Source organism: Paramacrobiotus metropolitanus, unplaced genomic scaffold (genome assembly GCF_019649055.1).
Source record: "Paramacrobiotus metropolitanus isolate TYO unplaced genomic scaffold, Prichtersi_v1.0 Parri_scaffold0000108, whole genome shotgun sequence".
In the NCBI taxonomy this organism is placed as follows: domain Eukaryota; kingdom Metazoa; phylum Tardigrada; class Eutardigrada; order Parachela; family Macrobiotidae; genus Paramacrobiotus; species Paramacrobiotus metropolitanus.
The window spans coordinates 1-24,275 of NW_026570328.1; the positions used below are offsets into that span (position 1 = coordinate 1).

At 41.8% G+C, this 24,275-nt stretch overlaps 8 protein-coding genes across 10 annotated transcripts; 4 read left to right on the plus strand and 4 right to left on the minus strand.

Annotated features, from left to right (window-relative positions):
• Nucleotides 1-5: 5 nt before the first annotated feature.
• On the plus strand, nucleotides 6-2,394 carry LOC129597688 (ATP-binding cassette sub-family F member 3-like; the record flags this gene model as incomplete). Its single annotated transcript, XM_055495334.1, has 8 exons — nucleotides 6-97; nucleotides 239-374; nucleotides 527-727; nucleotides 972-1,048; nucleotides 1,112-1,286; nucleotides 1,345-1,689; nucleotides 2,033-2,092; nucleotides 2,166-2,394. Coding segments are annotated over 8 exons (1,242 nt in total), but the record flags the coding sequence as incomplete, so codon positions are not given.
• LOC129597739 (sarcolemmal membrane-associated protein-like) lies at nucleotides 2,300-7,177 on the minus strand. The gene is made up of 10 exons (XM_055495403.1): nucleotides 6,956-7,177; nucleotides 5,927-6,302; nucleotides 5,427-5,634; nucleotides 5,180-5,364; nucleotides 4,466-4,848; nucleotides 4,124-4,349; nucleotides 3,857-3,967; nucleotides 3,719-3,776; nucleotides 3,216-3,659; nucleotides 2,300-2,953 (listed from the first exon to the last, which is right to left on the minus strand). Exons 2-10 carry the CDS (start codon nucleotides 6,110-6,112, stop codon nucleotides 2,583-2,585), a joined length of 2,172 nt encoding a protein of 723 aa, XP_055351378.1. The 5' UTR covers nucleotides 6,113-6,302; nucleotides 6,956-7,177; the 3' UTR covers nucleotides 2,300-2,582.
• Nucleotides 7,178-7,245: 68 nt separating this feature from the next.
• LOC129597745 (charged multivesicular body protein 6-A-like) lies at nucleotides 7,246-9,616 on the plus strand. Of its 2 annotated transcripts, none has more exons than XM_055495409.1 (9): nucleotides 7,246-7,453; nucleotides 7,562-7,675; nucleotides 8,158-8,267; nucleotides 8,335-8,422; nucleotides 8,483-8,569; nucleotides 8,663-8,728; nucleotides 9,064-9,144; nucleotides 9,232-9,295; nucleotides 9,363-9,616. In XM_055495409.1, the coding sequence occupies exons 2-9, from the start codon at nucleotides 7,610-7,612 to the stop codon at nucleotides 9,413-9,415; spliced, it is 615 nt and encodes a 204-aa protein (XP_055351384.1). In that variant the 5' UTR covers nucleotides 7,246-7,453; nucleotides 7,562-7,609; the 3' UTR covers nucleotides 9,416-9,616. The 2 variants fall into 2 exon arrangements, with proteins under 2 accessions (XP_055351384.1, XP_055351383.1); XM_055495408.1 differs by having other exon boundaries at nucleotides 7,249-7,453; nucleotides 7,545-7,675.
• A 3,020-nt stretch (nucleotides 9,617-12,636) lies between these two features.
• On the plus strand, nucleotides 12,637-14,494 carry LOC129597742 (polyglutamine-binding protein 1-like). 2 transcript variants are annotated; one of them, XM_055495407.1, is made up of 4 exons: nucleotides 12,637-12,773; nucleotides 12,870-13,000; nucleotides 13,068-13,311; nucleotides 13,626-14,494. In XM_055495407.1, exons 2-4 carry the CDS (start codon nucleotides 12,943-12,945, stop codon nucleotides 14,158-14,160), a joined length of 837 nt encoding a protein of 278 aa, XP_055351382.1. In that variant the 5' UTR covers nucleotides 12,637-12,773; nucleotides 12,870-12,942; the 3' UTR covers nucleotides 14,161-14,494. The 2 variants fall into 2 exon arrangements, with proteins under 2 accessions (XP_055351382.1, XP_055351381.1); XM_055495406.1 differs by having other exon boundaries at nucleotides 12,729-13,000.
• On the minus strand, nucleotides 14,406-17,125 carry LOC129597741 (succinate--CoA ligase [ADP/GDP-forming] subunit alpha, mitochondrial-like). Its single transcript, XM_055495405.1, has 8 exons — nucleotides 17,054-17,125; nucleotides 16,759-16,847; nucleotides 16,196-16,305; nucleotides 15,892-16,008; nucleotides 15,504-15,716; nucleotides 15,150-15,443; nucleotides 14,704-14,892; nucleotides 14,406-14,628 (listed from the first exon to the last, which is right to left on the minus strand). The coding sequence occupies exons 2-8, from the start codon at nucleotides 16,802-16,804 to the stop codon at nucleotides 14,602-14,604; spliced, it is 996 nt and encodes a 331-aa protein (XP_055351380.1). The 5' UTR covers nucleotides 16,805-16,847; nucleotides 17,054-17,125; the 3' UTR covers nucleotides 14,406-14,601.
• A 179-nt stretch (nucleotides 17,126-17,304) lies between these two features.
• LOC129597746 (28S ribosomal protein S34, mitochondrial-like) lies at nucleotides 17,305-18,715 on the plus strand. The gene is made up of 3 exons (XM_055495410.1): nucleotides 17,305-17,787; nucleotides 18,055-18,097; nucleotides 18,216-18,715. The coding sequence occupies exons 1-3, from the start codon at nucleotides 17,614-17,616 to the stop codon at nucleotides 18,602-18,604; spliced, it is 606 nt and encodes a 201-aa protein (XP_055351385.1). The 5' UTR covers nucleotides 17,305-17,613; the 3' UTR covers nucleotides 18,605-18,715.
• Nucleotides 18,716-18,968: 253 nt separating this feature from the next.
• LOC129597740 (U3 small nucleolar RNA-interacting protein 2-like) lies at nucleotides 18,969-21,094 on the minus strand. The gene is made up of 2 exons (XM_055495404.1): nucleotides 20,140-21,094; nucleotides 18,969-19,993 (listed from the first exon to the last, which is right to left on the minus strand). Exons 1-2 carry the CDS (start codon nucleotides 20,699-20,701, stop codon nucleotides 19,092-19,094), a joined length of 1,464 nt encoding a protein of 487 aa, XP_055351379.1. The 5' UTR covers nucleotides 20,702-21,094; the 3' UTR covers nucleotides 18,969-19,091.
• A 313-nt stretch (nucleotides 21,095-21,407) lies between these two features.
• On the minus strand, nucleotides 21,408-24,035 carry LOC129597727 (protein DENND6A-like). The gene is given in 5 exon segments (XM_055495389.1): nucleotides 21,408-21,897; nucleotides 22,130-22,609; nucleotides 22,758-23,186; nucleotides 23,188-23,676; nucleotides 23,799-24,035. Coding segments are annotated over 5 exon segments (1,716 nt in total). The 5' UTR covers nucleotides 23,898-24,035; the 3' UTR covers nucleotides 21,408-21,678.
• Between the last annotated feature and the right edge of the window lie 240 nt (nucleotides 24,036-24,275).

Below are 24,275 nucleotides of genomic sequence, written 5' to 3' on the forward strand. Positions count from 1 at the left end.
AGCTGGAAGCGATCGAAGCTGATAAGGCCCCAGCGCGCGCAGGGGCTATCCTTTTCGGTCTGGGATTTACTGCTGAAATGCAAGATCAGCCAACAAGGTTAGATGTTTTTATCCGCTTTGCATAACTGGTTTTTAGTTTTGGTGTGAGTTTAATATGAACTTTACCGTATTTGTGGGTCCTCTGTCGTGTTCATATTCTAATCGTGATATATAGGCGATAACATTCCGAATCATGCAGGGTGTTTTCTGGTGGTTGGAGGATGCGTTTAGCTTTGGCTCGAGCGCTCTTCGCAAAGCCTGATTTGCTGCTTTTGGATGAACCTACAAACATGTTAGACATGAAAGCTATACTATGGCTGGAAGATTATCTTCAGGTAATTTAGATTTTATTAAGTAAAGCGGCGGTTTTCTGCAAGAGTACTGAATAGAATTTATGTACCGTTAGGTATACCTTAAAAAAAGTGAACGGTCTTATCCTTTTTTTAACGTTTATTTCTACTGTAGCTGTGCTCGTTGAATTTTACAGACATGGGCGTCCACGCTTTTATTCGTTTCCCACGACCGGAGTTTTCTTGACAACGTTGCCACTGACATCATGCATTTACATTCCAGACGGTTGGAATACTATAAGGGAGATTATTCTGTTTTTCTGAAAACAAAGGATGAAAAGTTAAAAAATCAACAAAAGGAATATGAATCACAGAAGCTTTTCATCGAACATAGCATGGTAAGCTAAATAGCTGCATATTATTTTACGCTGTACGGATTTTGAAATTATGATCGTCGTGTTGATTATTTATTTGTGACAAGAAATCGTTGGACAAATCTCAAAACATGTATTAATCGGCAGTAAAACGGCATCGGCTTTTGGTGCAGCTGGACAGTCATAATTACTATCATAACGCACGGATTGAAGATAAACTTTTATACTTAAACTGTATCAGGCTAACTGCTGTCCGTTCTTTTCGCAGGAATTTGTAAATAAATTCCGATACAATGCCAAAAGGGCATCTTTGGTGCAGAGCAAACTTAAGATGCTGGAAAAGCTGTAAGTGTCAAGATGTTCGTTTCTTACGTGTTAATGTTTTGCAAAGAAAGTTTTGTCCGATAGTCCCAAACTGAACCCCGTGGAAATGGAGCCAGATGTACATTTAAGATTTCCCGAAGTAGAACCATTGAGTGGTTGTGGTCTGCGATTAGACGAAGTCAGTTTTTGGTATGACCAGGCCCATCCCATATTCAGGAATGTGGATATCTCAACAAACGCTGACAGTCGAGTTGTGATTGTAAGTGGCGTTCACGCGACGACTAAGTTGATTACCGAGCTGGATTCTTGATTCGTAGGTTGGTGATAACGGAGCCGGAAAATCCACGTTGTTGAAAATTCTTCTTGGTGATCTTGAACCTAAGAAAGGTTTTCGTAGCGCCCATCGTCATTTGAAGATCGGATATTTCGCTCAACACCACGTGGATATGTTGGATTTGGATATGACAGCAGTTCAGTTGATGCAGAAAAGGTATCCTGGCCAGCCAATAGAAGAATATCGAAAATGTCTCGGGCGATTCGAAGTCAGCGGTGATATGGCCGTTTTACAACCACTGCAAACGTTTTCTGGTGGACAGAAATGCCGGGTAGCCTTTGCTGTTATGGCGTTCAACAAACCGAATTTTCTAATTCTGGACGAACCTGTAAGTTGATTTGTTCACGGAAGTTTTTTTAATTTCCCGAACGCTTTTTTCGATTCCGATATCAGTTGTTTCATCAGTACAGTATATCGTACAGTCTTCGTGTGGTTTTGTCAGATTCGAGTTTGTGCTACTAGTCAGTGATTAAGCATTTGGTGAACTTAGATTTGGTTAAATTTTTGATTCTGAGGCGACGAAACCCGAAGCACTATCTCTTCTGTTTGGTTTGGAATTCATCTACATAACATTAATTTTAACACTCCAAACAGCGCTCATTATCAATGTTGCGCGCGCGTTTTTATGAAATTTTGGTACGGGGTATCGACCGGCATATGTTTTGTTGTAGACAAATCATTTGGACATCCAGACGGTAGAGGCCCTTGCGAGAGCCTTGACGCAGTTTGAGGTAAGGTTTGAAAACTTTATGATTGGTAACATTGACTATCGATTGGCTTATATTACAAAATGTATTAATTCAGGGTGGCGTTATTCTGGTTTCCCACGATCAGCACCTCATTAACATGGTTTGCAAAGAAATGTGGCTGGTCACAAATCAAACCATCAAGATTCTGCCCAACGGATTTCCGGAATACAAGAAGATTATTCAAACAGAACTTGGTCAAAGAACTGCTTGATTTGAATTTCCGGTTTTATAGAGACTTTCTGTTATACAACAAAATTTTCATAATGGCAATAAAAGATCCTCAAACGGTCATTATATCGTCTCCATACCATGGCAGCTAACCGGCCCAAAAATCTTGACCGAATACTGAAAAATGTAGAAATTATACCGTAACAAACATAACAATATAAGAAATCCACAGCGCATATACTCGACTAAAAACATAGGCAATGCTGTTTATAAAAACGATCTCCCAACAGAAATTGGTCAACTATTAGGCAAAGACTATAAGAAAGATCAGCCACAAAACTAGAAGCATCAAGGCCACAATAGCGCCGGGATCCCGACAATTCCAAACAGTCGAAACACCGTCATACACACCATCAGCAGCGGATTGCGCTAAAGTCGCCGTACTGTTCAGTTCGTCCAAAACTTCCGATAGCTGAGACTCTGAGTAATTTCGTCGCCGCAAAACACACTCTGACAATTCCCCTTGGTACAGGAAGGAAGCCTCTCCACTGACACCATCTGTCGATGTTGCTGTATCAGCAGTGTTGACACCGACTGCAGTGCCTTTCATAGCATGCCCGTCTTCCCGTTCGTTGTTCCGTTGAGCAAGTTCCGCTTGAAGTTTAATCACAATTTCTGCAAACAAATAAAAGAAAACATTTAATGCTGAGCTGTTTTCCACAATTGCAACGCTACAAAAGGCAGAACAGTAATAAAGTAGGGTTTTTTCTGAAAAGTGATAATTTAAAATAAAAGCCCCTGCAAGGTATTCCGATAAATTCGAAGCTGATCGCTCAACAGCTATGCATCCCACTGATCCCAGTTTCAAATGTTATTTATGGAACAAACTACTTACAGTGGCCGTATATCGGTATATGTCAAATTAAGATAAACTTACCGGTCAGATTCTCATTCGCAGAAATCAACTGCTCCACGTCGTTATCTTCGTGAGACGACGCTTTAGCGTAATCCCCATCCATCGGCTCATTTGTGGCTGCTTCGTATGGGGGAGGACCGGAATGCTGCTGCATATAACCGGAACCGCGACTAAATTCCATATCATGAACCACCGATGTTCCGCCATCGCCCTGCCTCTGATTTTCCATTCTCATCACTGGCATTTCCTTTTGCGGTTTTGCAGGACTGAATTTGCCACCAAATTCCTGCAACAACTGCGCCACATTTTTCCCGTGGAAGATGTTATCCATGGCCGGCTGATTATGTTGTTCATATTCCTCTGCGGCAAGCCCATCTTCATCTTCACTTCCCCCAGAATACCCGTTATTTCTCGTTACGTCACCGGTAATCCGATCATAGTGGTTGGGCACGGCAAATCTATTTTCTGCAAAAACGGAGCATATGGGAAAGAAAATCCACTTAGACATGTCCACCATCTCAAACCTTTGGTTTCATCCAGCTTGTCTCGAAGACGGCGATTTTGATCAACTAAATCGTCACACTGTGTAACCGAAAAATTTTATTCATGGAACAATGAAAAGCATTCCCACATAAGCAGGTAATTTTGTTTTGAAAACTAACCAGTGATAGCTGCACGCTGTATTTACGATGTAAATCTTTCAGCTGTTCTTCCAAATCAGACTTTTCCGCTTTGATCTCAGTCAAACATTCGATTTTGATTCGTTCGGCGTCCTGAAATAAGAAAAAAAAATTATTCTTACGCTACAGGTCTATGGCCCCTTTACGAACTCTGCCAGTGCATAAGATACCGTAACAGTGTAACACGCATTACGCAATTACACGAATGATGTATATGCCAATCTTTATCTTGTTACGCACGAAACCTACTTGATAAGTTTTCGTAAGCGCATCGAGATCCTGCGTCTGCGCTTCAAATCTGTCCACCAGCTCCAGCAGATCCTTTCTCGTACTTTCGCAAATGGCTGTCAGATCATCACATTCGTTCTGTGCATGAGCCAGTTTCTCTTCGGCAACTGCTAAAGCTTTCACGGCTTCCAGCTTTTCGGTGTATGCATTGTGGAGTGTCTTCTTCGTTGATGCCTCGAATTCCGACCTGTCAGACAACTAAAGTAAATTTACGCAATCAAAACTTATATTAAGCGACTTACAACTCTCCAATACACATTTGTTTTCAAAGACCAGAAGAAATAATTAATAAAGAACAGAAACCTTTCATCGAGCATTTTCTTCCAATCAATCGTAAACGCTTCTTTAGGCTCGTCCAGCGCGGCATTGTTATCACAAACTGTAGGGAGGAATGATTTCCGGGGTTCATTATCACTGCCAGCGACATCTTGGCTGCCATCCGACGATGGAGCAGAAAATGTTTCACCCATCACAGAATTTTGTTCCGCAAGAACGTGCATCGGGATAGATCTTCCTTTGAGCTGCATTTCACAGGCTTGTAGCTGGGTCTGGAGAAACTGGATTTTCGACAGGAGCAAGTCTTCTCGAAACATTGCAGACCAGGTATCTTTTCGTTCCATGGCCACGAGAATTCTATTGAGTGCTACAAGCTTGGATTCCAGTACATGTTCTCGATGATGCGCTTCCTGAGCAAAGCAAAAAATAAACTAGCTAATTGTTACACAATATAAATATCAAAAAATAAAATTATGAAGCAATTCCACGGCGTATGTCAGTATAACAAATCATGATTCGTAGACTAATTCTTCAGCGTTGAAGGCTAATTATCTCATCAAACAACGCAGCCCTTTCTCTAGCTATAAATAAATGCAGTTTATTTATAACACATCATAAAATTTTTCCACCACGCAGTTGCGTAACAGCCAAATGTTTACCGCTGTTTCAGCGTTCTGTGATTCTACATACGTATTCTGAATATTTTCCAAGCCGAACCAACAGTCTCGGTACAATTCTCACCTGTAAAATCGACTGCAGTTCATACACTTCCTGCACCGTCAATTTCGGCGCCTCGACTTGGTCTTCCCGCTTTACTCCCTCATACTGGACACCGGGCGCCATCGCAAATTTCGATGTCGTAGTTTTCGCTTCTACGCCATCGGGATGGAACAGTCTCGCGGTGGCTATGATGCACCCATGCGTTACTAAAATATTATCCCATTAGACCGAGCAGTCGCAAATATATTCGGCTCAGATTGAGGCGTACCGGGCGGGACGCCTTTCTTCGCTTGTTCCTGGACTTCCACACCGAACTGTATAAGATCTCCGGAGAAGAGTTCTCTTCGTGTATCCACAGGTATTTCCGTTTTCAAAGTGTTCTGACTCGCCGTGTCTGTGGGCGGAGCAGGGGTAGCTGGGAGTTTTTGAGTGTTTACGAACGTCCCATTTGAGCTCTGCGTGTCTTGAAGGTAGAACTGCATAAACATCATATACTTCGAATCTTCGTTATCGTACACATACTGCGCACATCGTACTCTGATCCTTTCAGTACTTAACTTCGGAACCGCTTGTAAAGTATCCACTGTGCAGGTATTATGCAGATATAAAAGCCTTATAAATCGTCGTATAAGTATTAATAAGTGCATAAATTAGAATACATAAAATAATACGAAATATGAAAAACAAATACATGCTACGATGTCTGAAGTAAGAAAGCATTCTGCAAGAGTACAGTCGCAAGCTGCGAAAAATGTAGCCCAGATTTACCTTTCCATCTTCGTACCACAGGAGAGCGTGATTCCGGCTGAGCACTTTACAATTAAAAAATCCATTGTCCACATTGGGTTTGCAGTTGGCGACGGCTCGACCAATTTTTACAGGCTGAGCCAAGGGAATTTCGCGATCGGTGAACTGATGCGATTGCTGACGGCATTGCAGGATAACTTTCGCCATTTGTGACAAATCACAGCCGCGAAGATGAGGAAACACCCAAAAAGTTCAGAAGGTGGGCGAGATCCACTGTGCCAATTAATCACATGTGGCCGATATGCCTGAAGCGGAAGCGAGAGGAAATGAACGCAGGCTGCAAATATTTTTATCTTCACGCAGGCGTCACCGATCCACAGGCGAAAAATCCCGGTTCCTGTAAATTATAACGGGAACCTTACATTACGGAATATAATATCAACACTTATCACAAGCTTATACAAGCTTACAGAACATTCTTGACGTTCATACGGAAGTTAATAATTTCATGAGGATCATCTGTATGCCGTATTCGGAAAAATGTGCTTAATTTAAATACAAAAAAAAACAAACAATCAACAACAAACACCAGGAAGAGCGGAACCAGGAAATAAATGCTTTTCTTTCACATTTTGATTTACTGTCCCGATCCCAATATGAGCGTTCGTCCTGCTAGTTTTGTCAATTCTCTGAATTGTTCACTAACACTAACGTCGCTATCCACACAACAGTGGAAACAATGGATGTTTAGCTGCTACGTCAACCTTTGGCCCATGCCTGTTTAAAACCACAAATGTTTGACCAACCCTTCTCTCATAGTAAAACACAGACCCAAGTCAAAACCTTCCCCGAGGCACATGAGCCCCTTACAGAACAAAGCTTGTCGAGCTAGCCCCCGTTTATTTACTCGTAGGGCCGTAGCTGATTCTTCTAGCACACCTGCGAGTTACTGTTAGTTCCTCTACTGCCAACCTATAGCTACGAATTATTTATAACACCACCATAACTGATAACAGAGTCAAGCAGGCACGTTACACGTACAAAACATACCATTCCAAATCCATAACTCATCTCTCGTCCAGCGAACACACGATAACAACTATGGTTATGTTCCTCGAAGATAACTCACAGACAAATTAAAACTTTTAACCGAGGTGAATTATAAGGTTGGTAAGAACTAAGAAGTCGCTATGAACATTGAGAAAGGTTTTCTAAACTCCGATCCACAATGCACATGCAAATGTCCCGTATACAGCGTACTCCGCTCGCATAAAATCGTGTTCCCAGATTTCATGTTGATAACACAACTCGACCAACTGGTTGACGCATCTCCTTGGAGGGTCGCATTGCGACAACTCACAACTGAATGCTCGTCGAACAAAATTAATTCTCTTTTTTACGATTACGGTATAATGGCATTTTTTGAAACTTTTGCATTTTTCTGAATGGTTTGAAACAAAACTAAACGATTTCCCCGGATTATGGTTAAGTGCATAATATGTGATCCGTTTACGCTTTCTCGTCGGGCATCGTTGCGATAGGAAGAGGGTAAGCGCAAAGTGGTACTGAGCCTCAAAGCTCAACATAGTTCTTACGTAGATTCTTACGTCCATTTCTAATGGGTTGCAATTTTAAACAGGTATATGTGTTTTGAAGAATTTTGGTTGTTGGTTGGAATCAGCGTCCCACAAGTTTATTTGTGAAATGGGCAACCTTTTCGGAAAATCCAAATCGGAGTCGCGAGTTACGGAACACGACAAGGCTGTCCTGGTGCGTGCAATATTGACCAGTATATCTGTATAGATATTTAAATACGTATTACAGAGTATTACTTACTTAAATAGTATCGTTTTCTTATAATTGATTCTGGCTTACTAGCCATTTATCCGTCCTCTATCAGGAGGTTTGTTTTAATTTTTTAAACGCATTTTTTTTGGGAACTATGCATGGAACGATAAGTTCATTGTTGCATGTTAAACGTTTGGAACTTCAGCTTACTATGAGGCAGCTTTTGGTTCGCAGTTTATATTATGACATAACTCACATTACTTACTTTGCAGCCTGATAGGCAATAAACTAGTTTTGTCGGTATATGGTATATTCGTAATTATAACATGGTTTGTTTTGGTTCAGATTAACTTTGTTATCTCTAAAGAATTCTACCCATAGCTTGCAAAAGCAACGAACATCACGGACTACTCGTAGATTGTAAAAGTAAGTATAGTAGATTGTAATATTTTGATTTAATGCAGCAACTGAAGGTCCAGCGAGATAAAGTGCGGCAGTATCAGAGACGAATCGAAATTACGATGGAAAAGGAGCGCCAGTTAGCCAAACGACTAATTCAGGATGGAAAACGAGAGTGAGCATTTTGAGAGGCTTGACATATCGAAGGTTTCGTTTCGTATTTCAAAATTTCCGCTTCGCAGTCGAGCAAAATTAATGCTACGGAAAAAGCGATTTGAAGAGTCAATGCTTGCCAAAGTGGAGCAACAACTAGAAAATTTGGACCAGTTGGTAAACGCGGTTGTCTACCGAGAATGCGTTAATAAGTTTATTATTAATTACGGTTTTCAGTTGATGAATTTGGAGTTTACACAAATTGAGCAGCAAGTAATCCATGGTCTCAAAGTTGGCAACGACTGCTTAAAGAAGCTGCACGAGGTATGCGATGACTTAAGACGTGGTTACAGTGGATTGTTGACCGTTCGACTAATGTTTTATTGAATATTGATAAATACCGGTATTGTTTTCTAGACGTTTAGACTCGAAGATGTGGAAAAAATACTGGACGAGTCTAGGGCAGGCGTAGAATACCAACAGGTAAGGTGGTGCGAGAGTTATTACCCAGATCATGCACACGCTTTATCTGTGCAGCGGTTATAAACCAATAGTAGTGATCGCACGGCATAGTCCTACTTTTTCCGTTATTGTGATCTGTTGGTGATTTTGACATAAATCCCGCTGTTATTTAGTATAGGCTTCTGCTATCTGTGCAATAATTAGGGTGTAGTGCGTAACTGTGTGGTTCCAGTGCACATTTATCTTGTAATGTCGTAAGTAACTGTATCAATGTTTGTGCAGTTCTGTACTTTTTATAGCGGGAAATTGGTCCAGTGGTATTTGTAGCTTTTACTATGATTTCGCTGTGATTATAGGAAATTGATTCTTTATTAAGCGGTTCAATATCAGCGGAAGATGACGAAGCAGTGGAAGAAGAATTCGAGCAGCTTTTTGCGGTAAGTATTGGTGTTGCTTTTTTTGTCGTATGCACACTGTGCAGTATATACTGTAGCTGTATATTGCCTGTTTTACCAATTTTACAGAATCAGTTACCAGATGTGCCTCAAGACATTCCTGTGTCTCAGGAAATTGGAGATGCGCGACGAGGTAGCACAAGTATCTATGTATTGCGCTCTTCCGTTTTTGTCTTGACCCTTACATTTTACATTTTCAGATAAAGTTCCAGCTAGAGCCCAACGTACCCGAGAAGCTTTGCCCGCCAGTTAGAGGAGGATTGGATCTGTGATTTTATTTCTGTTTTGTAAATCGTATGTTGTTTGTCTTTCTGAGTTGCGCATTCGGTTGATTCTTGTCATTACGCTATACTAGCTGCTAGTTTTTTCAGAGTTTCGAAGTGCAGATTTTAATGGGGTTGAATTTATCTGAGTTTCGATAGGTCGATAGGTAATAATAAAAGCGGCGCAAACATGACAACCATTACACCAAAATCACATGTGGAACAAACGGAATAAATGAAAATAACGTGTGAAATGTGAAAATAAAAACGACATGTGAAATAAATGAATTACAGTATCACCTTTCGACACCCAGTATGGGTAATATAAAATGCAGCTCTAAAACTTAAAACGTGATCACACATTTAGAAAAAGTACAAACTTCACTTCATATAAGATAACATAAACACACTGTGATGACTATACTGAACAGCGTTACCGACGAACGGACGGTGTCCGCGGTGTTGCAGTAATTATCATAGCAAACACATGTTTTAATATCGCCGTTAATAATACAGCCTGCGTCGCCGGGCGCCTTTGAACCAGCACAAGACCGCACAACCAAATCTGCAAAAAAACAAGCCTTGACCTTTTAGATCAGAATTTTCAGAGCAATGAGAGCATGGTAGTGTTATATTAGTGATAAACACAATGCCACCAATGGTCTTTATGATACCACGCCCAGTCCCAGAGCTTTGCATGGAAGCTTCAATAAAAATGATATATCTTGCTTTTTATTTTAATAAGCCACCTGCATTGATACCCAAACATAAAACACATACCACCGGGTCCGACGACCTTTAAGCACCGGTCTTGTAACGAGTTGCATTCCCGGTAATCGTTGCTTATCCTGTCAGCCAGTGCGCAGCCACCATCCGTTCTTGAATTGCAGATGTAGCAGCTTATCGCAGCAACTACAGAGTGCAGAGCACAAAATTTTTTAACAAGTCTTCCTAATAATGGCACGACTTTAAGAAGTAAGTATCTGTAGCAATAACTGTCAGCCGAGGTGCTTTCGTTTTTCCAAATTGAGTGGCGTTCCTCATTTCTTGCTTACAAAGATAATAATTATTATGTACGTGCTTCTATTATTACACTGCAGATAAGTATGAACATTTAAATTTTAAACAATAAAACATTACTGTTAAGTGGGTGCTTTCCTCACTTGCAACAGAACTGTTGTCCATATTGGCTAGAAAAACTGAACAAGTAAGTAACTCTACAAAGACATTTGTATTTTTTATTGCTGGCAGATTTGCAACTTCGCGAAGTTATTAATGATTTTAATTGACTGCTGCCTCACAGACGTCTGATCCACCCAAAGCCCATACTCAAAGGGTTTTTTTTGCATGCTTGCAGTATACAGAAAGCTAAAACCACTTGAGTACAGCGATGATCCATTCCGTCGACCCGAACCATAGTTGGATACAAATATTTTATATATTTGATTATTTTCCGGCTCTAGGGTCACGTTTTAGCTTGGGATTTGAACCTGGCCTATGCCGTGCTTACGCGTTTTCTCCTCAGCAGCGTGGGTATTTGAGAGTTTTTTGACACTTACCATTTCGGATTGACGATAATACCGTTAAAGCTATCAGAACGACCGCTAAGATAGCACAGTTGCGAAAGGTCAACATTATTCCGTCCCGGTACAGAAGTGTAATTTAGGTAATTAAGAACACTATGTAGTGTATCGATCCCGGTCAAGCACCAGCCAATAAAAACTAGCAGAGTTCTGGCATCCAGAAACAACCATACAGATTCTCAGTTCTTTAGAATTACTCAAATCGTAGATGTGCGCGATTCATTAGTCAGCAACGTAAGGACATCCATTTGAAGTGCCATGCAACTTATGGATGCAGATTACGGTTTCACGATGAAAAAGCAGCATTCGTAGTTCATCTACCTGCGCAGATATTCTTTTGCTGCCCTAGTTTCAACATTTTCAAATGGTCAGCTGTTAGTACTTATAACTCACACCTACTTGAAATTAAAAGTTCGAAGACGATAGAGACTCTTAGGACCACAAGCAGCACAACTGTCACCATAATCCGCGCTTAGATGACATAATGTCACGTTTGCGATCATATCAAAAGCAGCAAACCAAATACACCGAAGCGGCGCAAGGATCAATCAAATAACGGTTACGTAGCTCTGTTTTCCGCAGATTTGCTTTTAGATGTCTTGTTGCGTAGAACACTCGTTTGACTGTTTGGTTTGTTTAAATTATATTTATTATTTAACAATGCATCTGTAATGGACATTTACGGCAGATATAAGTGGACTTCACAGGCGTGCAAATAAATTTCTTTCGTGTACTGGTATAATAATAAATTTAATTATGTGATCAGGTGTAGCTCAAACGATATTTACACCGATACGCAGCGGTTTTAAAACTTCGCAAACCTGAGCGTATGAACGGCCATATATTGTATCAGTTCATTGCTAGCTATTCGTTGCCGGAATTCGGTATCGTTAATTTTATGTTTAATGAAGAGAAATTAACGATTCACATGGGCTGTTAAAAATGAGTATGTACAATACCGCCTTTCCATATATTGTGTTTTTAAAACATAGCTTACGAGCCGGTAGCTCGATGGTAACAAAATCCACCATGCCAGACATGGGAAAGTGCAAGTGCCGTTTGTGTCAAAATGTTTGTATTTGTAAAAGGTTCCTTATTCTAAAATTTTAGTTGTACAATATTCTATGGCTTTTGGCTTTCATTAACAATTGATCTTGACTTGCAATTGAAAGTAACTTTTTCAGTAGTAGTACAATAAGTACATAATTAAGAAATGTGTACTTACCTACCGTACAGCACGGCACAAAAAACGGCTAAAGGATCAAGACGGGTTATGAGATTGACTATATCGTATTTATTTCTTAATAATATCATGACGGAAATGCTGATTTTTTTAATTATTCATTTCATATGAATACTTCTGTACGTAATTATACAATATTGTGATGTTGTTACTGTAGAGTGTGAGCGCCGGTTCGTGCGGCTGGACCAATATTTTTAATCCGCTTCGGTTTTTCACATAAGAGTTTCTCATATTTTCAGTTTCTTTACCTTTTCCAGTTTTCTCCTTTATTCTCTGATTTTTCTTTTTTTTTATTTGAATTTTTATTTCTTGATTCTGAAATACTACTATTCATACACTTCACAGTAATCCGTGCCTTGCTGTTACAGGTGGAGCAACTAGTTATTAGCGCTAGTGACGAACTGTTTCGGGCTGCGACTACGTGTGTTGGAATAGTTCTATACGAGTATATAGGTAAACTTTATGAAAACCATATCCATATGGACCATATGAATGGAAATTCTTAAGCTTGGAATTTGAAAGGTAGCTGGTAGTGGCTTGATAATTTTTGTTTGGTCAAGTAAATATTTGAATTTTTGAACCGTGTTTGTATCGAAAAATTTGTCCGTGACGGCGTAGGATTCCATTCTTTCCAGCCTGGCGTACCGTCCTTTGGAGAATCGTACCTTTCACTCATCTCTAGTATTCAGAGATGCCTCTTCCTCCAGCTCTGCAGGAGCGTCTAAAGAAAAGAGGAATAATCAAAGAAGGTATTAATACGAGTGTGTTTGTATCAGCCGTATTATTTATGGCCTACACCGGACTATCTCTTTGTAGATCTCAGCCAACCTGCTTCGTCCTCGAAAAGCACACCCTTTCTTCAGACAGACACAGACTATTCCAGATCGTGGCTGGGATGCCCCAATAAATGTAATCCCTATCATGTATGTGGAGAGTTTTGTCGTTTATTCTGGGCGAACGGGTTTGCGGAACCGGAAAAAGTTACCGAAAAGAAGCGCCAACTGATGTTGCTGAAGTATCCTAAACCCACTGGTTGGAAAGAAATTTATGATCCCGGAACGTGAGTGATGCCTTAAGTACAGCTTTGACTGTTTCACAGTTGCTCCTTGCAGTATTTTTTATCTTACACGATTTTAAGAATCCCTTGATTAACTACTTATCATGCCGTAAGACATTCACGATTTTTCCAGCGCATTTTGTTTCCCAGTTTTCAGTTTCATAGTTGATGAAAAAGATTGAATGCAATTTTAATTTTGAATTTGCAACCTCCTTGTTTTTGGGATATTTTCTCTGGGTGTTCTTCTTCTATCTTTGTTGGATAAATCGTTAATGCGTTTTTAAATTATATGTTTTATTTTTCTTTTTAACTTTTAGCGGTCGGCATTACTATTGGAACGTCGATACGGACGAAGTTTCCTGGTTCCCACCGGAGCATCCCAAAGCCAGTGTTACTGTGTCGGCCAACAAACTGCGAGCCATTTTGATGAAGACCAGTTTTCGACAGACACCGGAAGTGGCTAGATATCTGTACAAAAACCCCAGTGGTGTGACAACGTTGGTCAGTGATTATTCCAATGAAGGCGTCACCAACGAAGAAGACACAGAGGGAGAATTTCGGCGGAGTAATCTGGATGAAAGTGATCTACATGGAACGCGAGGCCGCGGTGGTGGAGGAAAGATGGGTCGATATAAGCCCAAAGCACAAAATGAACCCCTCGATCCGATGGATCCGGCCTCGTACTCGGATATCCCGCGCGGGGGATGGAGTTCTGGTTTGGAAACCGGCGGTGAAGCCAAAACTGGAGTGGATGTCACGGCGAGCGGGCCGCTCTTTCAAAGCCGACCTTATCCGAGTCCCGGAGCTATTCTCAGGAGAAATGCTGGCATAGTTGACAAGAAAAAGAAATGATTCTTCGTGCTAACGACGAGTAACCGTAAAAAGGGGGCTGATTTGTTGGATGATGGGAAGTCGTTGATCAAACCTACATGAACCAGCATTTACCATTCACTCTGATAAAGTTTGCAGTTGTTTGTGCGTTTATTTATGCGTTTCTGTTTTCGGGTTACGTACAGAATCGGCGTATCCGTGAAACTTTTAAGACTTATGGCTGTCAATTTTGTTGTTTAACCGATTACGATTACTGACTGGCACTGCAAATTTGGTTCTTTTTACCCTCGATTCCTAAAGCAGCTCGCTACACTTAAGAACACTAATAAAATCTCTAAAAGTACTAGTAGTGTAGAACGTAGAACAGAAAGTAAGTAACAACACACGACTTCAACTAAACGCCGACAGTAATCATAAGAAATAACGACTAATCACGGCATAAATACGATCCAATGCGTCCGATTATGCTCGTCCAGCGCGTTTCATTTCCTAAAAACATTCGCGTTTTCACACAATTTCGCTCATGGGCAGGGCAGATAAATTTTTGCATGCACAATCCCTTACCTCTAACATCGCTGCACCCATCTGAGCCGGGCTGTCGACAACCGTAACACCGGCTTCTCTAAGCGCAGCAATCTTAGCATTTGCTCCACCTTTGCCTCCCGCAATGATAGCTCCAGCATGGCCCATGCGTCTTCCGGGTGGCGCCGTTCGACCGGCAATAAATCCCACTACCGGTTTAGCATCAGGTCCCTAAAAAGAAACACTGGGTGTCGGTCGTTTGTCGCATCTGTCCGACTACCTAACAGTTAATTTCACTATCCAGCGTTAAGTTACATTTAGCACCACATGCAGCACTCTTCTGCATTCTTCCTTTATTTTTCATGTATAGTACTGTCTAGTGTCTACCCAGTAAGCCTGGATATCGCCATCGTATCGGTATCAATATCGTCCAGCATGTGAGACAGTGAGATGGAAGTAAAAAATACGCAAATACGCAACACACCTACCGTGTTGTTTTCCTGAAGATACTGCGCAGCCGCTTCTTCCGCTGATCCACCGATTTCACCGATCAAAATGATACCTTCGGTCTGCGGGTCATTCAAGAAGATGTCCAAGCAATCAATAAAGTTGGTTCCGTTGAAAGGATCTCCTCCTATTCCCACACACAAGGTCTGTCCTAAGTGTGTCTGCGTGGTCTGGTAGACTGCTTCATAGGTCAGCGTTCCCGAACGCGAAACGATGCCAATCTTGCCCGGCTTGTGGATGTGACCCGGCATGATTCCGATTTTGCACTCCCCTGGCTGCACCATAGAGTAAACCATTATTTACCGAAAATTCGGACAGCAAGTCTTATTAATAACCTTAATTATTCCAGGGCAATTGGGCCCAACAAGACGAGTTTTGCTCTGTTGCAGCAGCCGGTTCTTGACGCGCACCATATCCTGCTGTGGTATACCTTCGGTAATACAGACTACGAGAGGCACTTCCGCATCGATAGCTTCTATAACAGCGGCAGCAGCCCGAGGTGCAGGGACGTAGATAACAGTGGCATCGGCTTGCAAGGCCTGGACAGCCTGAAATACGAACAGAAAACGCTGTTACTAAAATTAAAAATTAAATCGTTACATATTTACATCTGACATTACGAATTTTTTTCAAAACACACGTTCCAAAACGACGCGTAAAATGTGACCGTATAGATACCAGACATGGCATGAACAAAACTCTGAGTTGTAATATCGTAAATACCTCTTTAACAGTGTTGAACACCGGGCGCTCGAGATGCATGGTGCCGCCTTTACCCGGCGCAACACCGCCGACAACTTTCGTTCCATATTCGATCGCCTGCTTGCTGTGGAATGTACCCTACGTCCACGAAAAAAAATAACGAAAGTGCTATGCGCCTTAAATTTTTGGGGCGCATAGCAAATTATCAAATTATCTATGCGCCTTAAATTTTTTGGGCGCATAGAAGTGACAAAAAAATAATACTAAAAATTCAAATAATTGAATAGTATTCAAAAATTGAGTTATCGCAGCTTGCAATGCGTACCTGCTTTCCTGTAAATCCCTGACAAATAACCTTCGTGTTTTTATTGATCTTCAAATTCTTGCGTGTTGCATCATAAACATTGGCCGACTGCCTCAATCCCAGGGTTTTCACTAGAAGAACACTATCATTAATAAGCCATAACCTATGGTGGAAGACAATATGATAGCACAACCAGTTTCAATTCGGCAGTTTGTCATTTACTAAAATACGAAAGATAACCGGAGCATTCGCAGTTCGCACGATCGGAAAGAAACACCGTAAACCAGGCAATCATACGAACCGTACGAATCAATGTGGTAAGAATGTAAAATTCCAACTGAAGAGTAACTGCCAGTCGCCAGTGTACAAAGTTTACTATTTTGAAAAATATTCAAAAAATTAAAATTAGACCAGCAAAGTATTCAGCGAGAACTTTAAAGTTCGATAAATCCAGTGACGAAGCTTACTGGCTAGCTGCTTATACTTACAACTTATTACTTATTTTTATAAAAATTAATTATTAATAGAATAAAAATTATAAAATGCAGAATTGCAGCTTTGTCAGCTGCTCCACAAATACGCACCTGCATCGGATACTCCTTTTCCAATTTTGCTTGCCATCGAAGCCATGTTTGTGGTTGTTCCTTCAGGTATCGTTATTTCTGGACGACCTCTGTAGATATTATTACCGATTACGTACAAATCATCAATCACATTACCACGCAGACATAACTTTTCGGGTTACAGAAATCTAAACGACTGCACTGCACGGTCTGTGGGCCTATTCTGTAGTTATCAAACTGCAACTGATACAGAACTTGCAATATTTCTATTGCAATTAAAAAAAGAATGAACACTAAGCAGCTCCTAATAGCTTACCAGATTCAAAGCTTCGACGTTCCTTCTCGCTGGCAATAAACTGAAAACCCCACTGGATGTCCTGAACCTCCTTCGCGTTCCTCTGCTGCTGCGGGAGGTAACGTTTCTCGATGTAATCGCCGTACGTGTAGTCGCTAATGGCGACTCCCGCAAAAGTGACTCTGGCCGCCGTGCGCTTGGGGTGGCCTGGGAGGTCGGCAACATTCAGTTTTTCTGATTTTGGAGTTTCTTTTCCTGTTCACCGACAAAATTTTGTTGTTTATTCGCTTTTGACTATTTTAGAAGTTTACTTCTCACAATCCGTTAAAAATTCCGCTCAGGAAATTGAAAACTTGTGTTTTTGTTGAAAACCATCTAGTAATTTGAGAGTTAAAATTTAATCATAAGGAAGAGAAAAGGTTTCTCACTAGGACTTTCCGTGTTTTGGTTTTCCTGGCCTTGTTGTTTAAATTTCTTCACAAATAATAAATAATTCATTGTAATTGGGCATTATTTTGGGACGTCGAGTGGTGGATCTTGATTCTGACAGTCTCCCTGGATTGCGCTTAATTGTTGCAAGAATGCCTGTGCGATATGTGGGCCCCAACTCAGTCCTGAACGGAAAGTTTTTATTTGAGATCTTGCGGAATCTGAAGAACTTTGGAGTTGGAAGAATGGTTGTCCGCAGTAGTTACGAACGGTATCCGGAACCGTGTTACTACATAGTTCGGGAGGTGAAGCCCGCAATGGATCCCGTGAGTTAACCATTTCTAGTTTGGTAACTTATGGTTGCTGTACTTCTTTATTATATGGAGGCTGTAATGCAGCAAGGTGAATGCAGTTACGGGTTCCCAAACGTCTCTGCTCGACCGCCGAAATTTTTAACAGTTTTAAATAATTTTGATTTTTGACGTTATTTTTTAAATTTTGTGGTCACATACTCTCGTCATACTATTAATGACATATTGACGATTGTCGCGAAGCGTGCGTAAGGTGCGCTTTGAATTATTCAACCATTTTAGGAAGGAAAAAATGGAGAGATGATGGCGGATGTCGTTTTTCGAGGTATGCTTTCAGTAGCGTGCAGTTGTTTTAATGTTCCGGTAGTTATTAGTTATTACTAACCCGAAATCTGCCAGCATTAATGTCGTTTTGAAGATTGATTTATGAAAATTTATTTTAGGGCGTGATTTGGGTTTGCAAAAAGCGCAGTATTGTGATCGGCCAGATTGGCGTTTAATTCCCAAAGAAGACGAAGAAGCCTACAGGAAATACGTAAAGCCCACCGTCGCAGATCTGCCGCCAAAAGCGGTGGTGCCGGCGACGATGCCGTTACCCCCGCTCTTAAAAATGATGCACATTGACGAGAAACGGAGATCCGGTAAACCAGTGGGGGAATTGTCGGTTCCTTTGCTAATCTTCCGCGATGCTGTTCGCGTTCCCATACAAGAAGGTGTTGAAGTGCCGTTGGGATCTGCTGAAGTCACGACGAATCAAAGGCCTAACTCAGTGTTGCCGCAAAGCATCGCTCATCGGCTGCATTTAAGCAGTCTTAAAAAAACGAAGAAGTAAACTATGAATACAAAATTTTATTTCTTCTAAGTTGTTTGCTACTTGTTTTCTCGAAGTGCTGCGTTCCTGGTCGTCAGTCATTTGCTGAAACCAAAAAAATATTGTTTGTGGTCGTCGATGGTCGAAACTTATTTGTATGGTTCTCGTAGTAGTGCCTTTAAACCGAATACCGACAGTTGCACCTTGCACATACACATGTGCGTACCCCGTAGCATAGTGCACCAGTGCCTTCGTGGTGATTGCCTACCATTTCACGTGTTTTCGTTTGGGAAGGGGATAAAATTTTATTGGCTAGAGCAGGCTTTCAGCTCAGGTATCTGTAAGCAGAGGGTGCAGGGCCAACGCTCATTTAGTGTTCGTTTACGGTTCATCAAAATTTGTTTAGTAACAAAATTTAATTAAGTCCTAGTACCGTTTTTATAACAAATCTTAATGCAGGCAAAACTGCACAGTATAAGGCACTTTATATGGTACGGCGACCGTTGCATCATACTACGCTTTCCTTCCGCTTCAACGAAATAACACAAACAGAATTCTTAGCAGCGCTGTCGCGCCACCATCTACCCAGCCGGTGTTCTTGACCGACTGCCGCCACCACAGTCATTCCATCATTAACGATTCGAAGGGCATTCACGAACCCGGCAACTGGAATATCAAACAATAGGCTTATACTCCTGTATCCTTCCTGAATCCTCCACATTTTAATTGCACCCGAATTCGATCCCGAAGCGAAGACATCTGTGTTTTTCAATGCATCCACACAGGTCACCCAGCACGGGGATCCGTCGGCGCTTTTGTGAGCAGCATATGCGGTATATATGGGCTTTTTCTTGTGTGCACCCCACAATGCCACATTCCCACCGTCATCCCCCGTCACAAAGTGCTCGTCATCCACCAGGGAAATACAGTCAATTGAGCCGGAAGGCAACTGGAAGACCAGCTGTGATTCCTCCAGAATTTTCCATATCCGCACCGATGCATCCTGCCCGCCAGATGTCACGCAGCGCTCTTTATGGAAACTGTCGATACCGGTTACCGCATGCTGATGGCCGAACAGCGTCTCCACGTAAGATTTCTCAGCGGCATTCCACACTTTGACATTCCGATCATGACTGCAGCTGAACAGCTGATGAGTTCCCATGCGGAATGCTACGCCGGACACAATATCCCGGTGTCCTTTGAACGTGTGGTACAGCTCAAAACCAGCGGTTAGCCAGATTTTTATCAGTTTGTCCGTAGCCGCACTGGCCAAAAATTTGCTATCAGATGACAAAGATAATGACGTTATGGCACCGGAATGCCCCAACGCTTCACTTTTATCGCGGAGGATTCTGAGCAGTACTTTCTTTGCTTCCATGCTCCATTTTATTAGTGATCCCTCTTTACCTCCTGCGAATAAACATTAAGGATATAAATTTCGATTAGCGCCTATCTTAAAATCAACGCACTGAAATTCTCCGAATAAAATCATAAACAAATGGCTATACTAATTATCAAATGACGGCACACCTATTTTTTCAACATTGCAACAATACCTGAAAAAATGAACTTCCCATCGGAGGTAACACAGGTGGCTGACAATTTATGTCCGCTATGCCCGCGTAGCATAAGAAGTGTGCCTTCAGCGGCGACATCAGGCTGCACCAGCTGTTGCGCAATCGCTCGCCGCAATTTCCCCGCCGCTTCGAGAACCTCTTCACGGAGTTTCTCATCAACTGGTTTAATATCGCTCTGGTCCTCTAACTGCTGAAGATAGTCCTTCGTCAGCCGCAACCGCTTTTCCTGCTCAGTTTCTTCTTCTGACTCGGAATGCTCAGCCTGTAGCGTGATCTGTTGTTCCTGCTCTTCTTCAGATTCGCCGCTGGAAATCTCTTCGTCTTCCGGCCTAAACCGCTTCCGGCTTTGCTGCATGCGTGTGCCATTCGTAAGGCCATTTGGCGGCTGCCCTCGCGCGCCTCCTCGTCCGCGGAAACCCCTACCAGGTCTCCGCGAACCGCGGGTTCCTCCTCGAGATCCATTGGCAGCCGCTCCGCGTTTCTGATTCCTGTCAACCTTTGCAGATTTATGGCCTCCAGGTTTAACAAAAAACCCATCCATATCTGTCTGCGATCCGATACCGACACTTGCTCTGGTTAATCAATACTAGTAGTCCAGAATCACTCCATATCCATTAGGCTATGGTCCACGACCGCACAGTGCAGTAGGACTCTGTAGTTAGCGCGCGCGGCCCGGCGCGGGTAACAGTCGTGACTCGGGTTTAGAGATTATACAAACTTCGCAGCTGGTAAACAAACTTGCTGACCGTAATTTCGGAAAATTCAGAAATCAATCCTTCAAGCCTAACAAAAAACGAGTAAAATCTGTACAAACCTCGGACAGTTAGAAGTTTGATAAAACTCATAAAAGCGGCATAAGTAATAAAAAAACGGACAAGTCACAAAACGACTGATTTATACGGCTATGACTGTTTGAACAACTAGCCAGGGCGGTCGGCAGCTTGGGTAACAGTACTTATTTAAAAAAAATTTGTGTATGTAGTATCAGAGAAAAACTACTATTACTGTAGTTAAAGAAGAAGTAGTGTACTAACAACTAATACAAATAAGAAGTTGACACATTGGAGGATGTTTCCAATCTTCGACTATTCAATAGGGAAACCGCGGCACGTAATATACGCAAGTATATGATTTTTGTTATTTGATTGGTTGTTGCCAAATAAACCATCAGTTACTACAAGATCACCTGCAGGCTATAGTGACCACTGAGGTCCACTGCGAAATTGATAATTTTCCATTCACCAGAAATCGTGGCATCCAGAACTATTTTCATACCCATATAATTTACACATTCAGTATCCTTATTATTTCACCAAGTACATATTACCATTTACAAGTCTGAAAAAGGCGCAGACAGTATAACAACAAAACGTATTAGAAATCGTTTGACCATAAAAGCAAGAACTTAACTTCAACTCAAGATACTTTTTTGTAAAAGATAAAATCAGGAAACAAATTCAAAGTTCAGACAAGTTGCAACTTGCAAATCACCAGATCAGTAAGACTGCTCAAGTATTTTTAGACAAATGACCCGCTTCTTTGATTATTTTTTATAGCGGCGTTGAGATCGGGAGGAAGTTTCCCCATGACTGTCTCCAGCGACTGCCGCAACTTCGCATGAAGATCAGGGGCGATTACCGTTCCATCGTTACGAACATTATGGACGCGGGACCGGATCTGCAGTATCATATCCACCAACTCCACTTCCGACTTTGCAGTACTCCAAGCTTCTAAGTCCTGCAAAAGGATGTCAACAATACAAGCAATGCACTAATCCCGGAATTTACCGCAGTGTGCAGTGAACGCTATGCGACTTTACTTTCTTTCTAAGCCGGTCAATGAAATCAAACCAAATGCAAACTCCCAAACAAATATTGCTACAACCTGATTAAGTTGATTCAGACTTCCTAGTTACAATGTAAACTTTCCCATAGCTTATTATCAGTCTGTGCGAGCTGGATCCGCTTACCGCATTTGCAACCGCTTCCAGGTGTATTAATCGCAGTTTCTGATTGATTTCGGCTTTCCGCATTTGAAACCAGTGTCCGAAATTTTCGCTTTTCAAGAATGAGGTGTACAATCCTTGCCAATCACCTTTCGTACCGGATGTGAGCTGAGGACCGGCAACTTCGACCGTTTCAAGAAACTCCTCAACATTAAAATCCCGTAATGTCGGCGGCATCCGAAAAGGCGATATATCGCGCAATAATGGCATAAGTGTTGACACATAACGTTCCAGGGGTATCAGAAAACTTCGGGTTAACTCGTAATAATACTTTTTAATCAGTGACGACTGCGCTTCAGTAGGACGTTTTGATTGAATACCCTTCTGCAATCGCTTGATAAGGGCTTTATCTTTGTTTAAATATGGTTTATATTCGCTGTATAACCCTTGCTTGAAATCCACAGTTGATGACAACTTAAACGGAGTTTTTGTTTTGGCGCTGTCCTAAAAAGACAATGCAAATATTAAAATAAGCACTGAGTCACTAACATATTATTAACGAGTGGTGGCCGTAATTACTACGTATTAACGAATGGAAATTTTTTATAGGAAAGAAAAGCAAAAAATGAATCAAAATAAACAATCCACGCACATCTGCCTTGTTTTTATCGTCCTCTCCGACGCGTATGACATGCGGCCAATGTTGCAGTGTTTTGACAAAAAAGGGATTCGTAACTCCCAAAATATTGCGAGGAGGGGACTGCGTTCGCGTCGTGTAGTCTTTAAAATCCTGATCATGAATGGTGAAAAACGGTCGGTAATCGGTCGCATATTTTAACGGCCAAATAATCCATATCAGCCCCTGTACAATTTCTGAGCAGACTGTGGGACTGGGTGCGATAACCGCCAGGGGTTCATTGCACAGCACCAACTCCCAAAAAATATGCAAATGCGATAAAAATCCATGGAATGTCTTGGCAAAATCCAAATCATGAATCGAAGTGATGGGAATATTAAGTGAGGATGAGAATGCTGATAAATTGGAAGGATACGATGCCCCGGGCAGCGCCCCATCCAGCAAGGGAGGGAATCGTCACATTGAGAGTATGTCCAAACAGGGGCAGACTGAGCGGCACTCCCACCTGCAAACTGGGCCAGCGATCCATCTCTTTGCAGGCGAACTCCAACGCCTGCACCCCGTTCTCAAAGAACTCCGGGGCCACCAACTGCAGCACTTCGCGGAATATATTCAGGAAGGGGAGTTTGGTGATGAGGACGACGGATTTCTGGAAGTAGCCACGGCGCACGGAGCGATCCTTCACCTGGCGAAAGCAGACATAACCAAAATGCATTCCGAGATCCGTTTGCAGGCTGGGAGCACAGCTGCGGTTGTAGTTGACCAGGGATTTCCGTCGGTCAAAGTAGGAGCCACTGGGGGATTCGAATATCAGATGAATGCGGAAATGGAAGGATGTATCGCCCAGGCATCCCGAGTTGGAATCGGGAAAAGCGAGGTAGCATATGTTGCTCTTGTCCTGCTCTGTCAACTGCACGGTCCCCGGACAAACGACCTGCAAATTGTATCAAACAATGCAATGGAGGCGCTGATGAATTCATCCTAGTTCTTCGAGCGACAACACTGACTTTCCACTTTCTAGATTCCAGTACATTATGTAAGACATGCATTACAAACCTCCATGGACTGTCCTAGCTCCAAATCGAACGTGACTACACAGAAGCATTGCATCCATTCCGAAAGCCGATCAAATAACAAAGCTTGATTTTTCGTCATCTTATTCCAGACGCGAGTAATCTCTTAATAAGACGAGTAAACAGGAAAACAAAAGTTAGCAGCTAGTGGCTACTTGCTATAGAATCGATGCACAATGGAAAATTCTTACATCTCGACTCATCGTCACAAGATACGGTACCACTACGCCATGCCATTAGTTATGGCCAACTGTCAATGGTAAAGAAAGTATTGCTGCACTCACACAGAGTGCAGAAATGACTTGAGTGATCTACTCGTACTATGTTTATCGCATTAATTTTGCTTTACCACCTTTTTACTTTATTCAGTTTATTGTATTCTAGCGGTAAAAATCATTTACAACTTTTTGAAAAAGAAAGATCTTTACTGATTACACCCGCTTACCTTATCTGATAATTA

Coding starts and splice junctions, on each gene's coding strand:
- LOC129597741 (XM_055495405.1), bottom strand. CDS start 16,804: ATGGCTTCGATGGCAAGCAAAATTGGAAAAGGAGTATCCGATGCAG. Junction 16,306..16,758: donor AAAAGGAGTATCCGATGCAG/GTGCGTATTTGT, acceptor GTGTTCTTCTAG/TGAAAACCCTGGGATTGAGG. Junction 14,629..14,703: donor TGGGTGCAGCGATGTTAGAG/GTAAGGGATTGT, acceptor GAATGTTTTTAG/GAAATGAAACGCGCTGGACG.
- LOC129597746 (XM_055495410.1), top strand. CDS start 17,614: ATGCCTGTGCGATATGTGGGCCCCAACTCAGTCCTGAACGGAAAGTTT. Junction 17,788..18,054: donor TGAAGCCCGCAATGGATCCC/GTGAGTTAACCA, acceptor CAACCATTTTAG/GAAGGAAAAAATGGAGAGAT. Junction 18,098..18,215: donor GGCGGATGTCGTTTTTCGAG/GTATGCTTTCAG, acceptor AATTTATTTTAG/GGCGTGATTTGGGTTTGCAA.
- LOC129597742 (XM_055495407.1), top strand. CDS start 12,943: ATGCCTCTTCCTCCAGCTCTGCAGGAGCGTCTAAAGAAAAGAGGAATA. Junction 13,001..13,067: donor AAGAGGAATAATCAAAGAAG/GTATTAATACGA, acceptor ATCTCTTTGTAG/ATCTCAGCCAACCTGCTTCG. Junction 13,312..13,625: donor GAAATTTATGATCCCGGAAC/GTGAGTGATGCC, acceptor TTTAACTTTTAG/CGGTCGGCATTACTATTGGA.
- LOC129597740 (XM_055495404.1), bottom strand. CDS start 20,701: ATGGATGGGTTTTTTGTTAAACCTGGAGGCCATAAATCTGCAAAGGTT. Junction 19,994..20,139: donor TGGGAAGTTCATTTTTTCAG/GTATTGTTGCAA, acceptor GTTTATTCGCAG/GAGGTAAAGAGGGATCACTA.
- LOC129597739 (XM_055495403.1), bottom strand. CDS start 6,112: ATGGCGAAAGTTATCCTGCAATGCCGTCAGCAATCGCATCAGTTCACC. Junction 5,635..5,926: donor TGTGGTACGAAGATGGAAAG/GTAAATCTGGGC, acceptor ATGTTTATGCAG/TTCTACCTTCAAGACACGCA. Junction 4,350..4,465: donor AAGAAAATGCTCGATGAAAG/GTTTCTGTTCTT, acceptor GTTGTCTGACAG/GTCGGAATTCGAGGCATCAA.
- LOC129597745 (XM_055495409.1), top strand. CDS start 7,610: ATGGGCAACCTTTTCGGAAAATCCAAATCGGAGTCGCGAGTTACGGAA. Junction 7,676..8,157: donor AACACGACAAGGCTGTCCTG/GTGCGTGCAATA, acceptor GATTTAATGCAG/CAACTGAAGGTCCAGCGAGA. Junction 8,268..8,334: donor ATTCAGGATGGAAAACGAGA/GTGAGCATTTTG, acceptor TCCGCTTCGCAG/TCGAGCAAAATTAATGCTAC.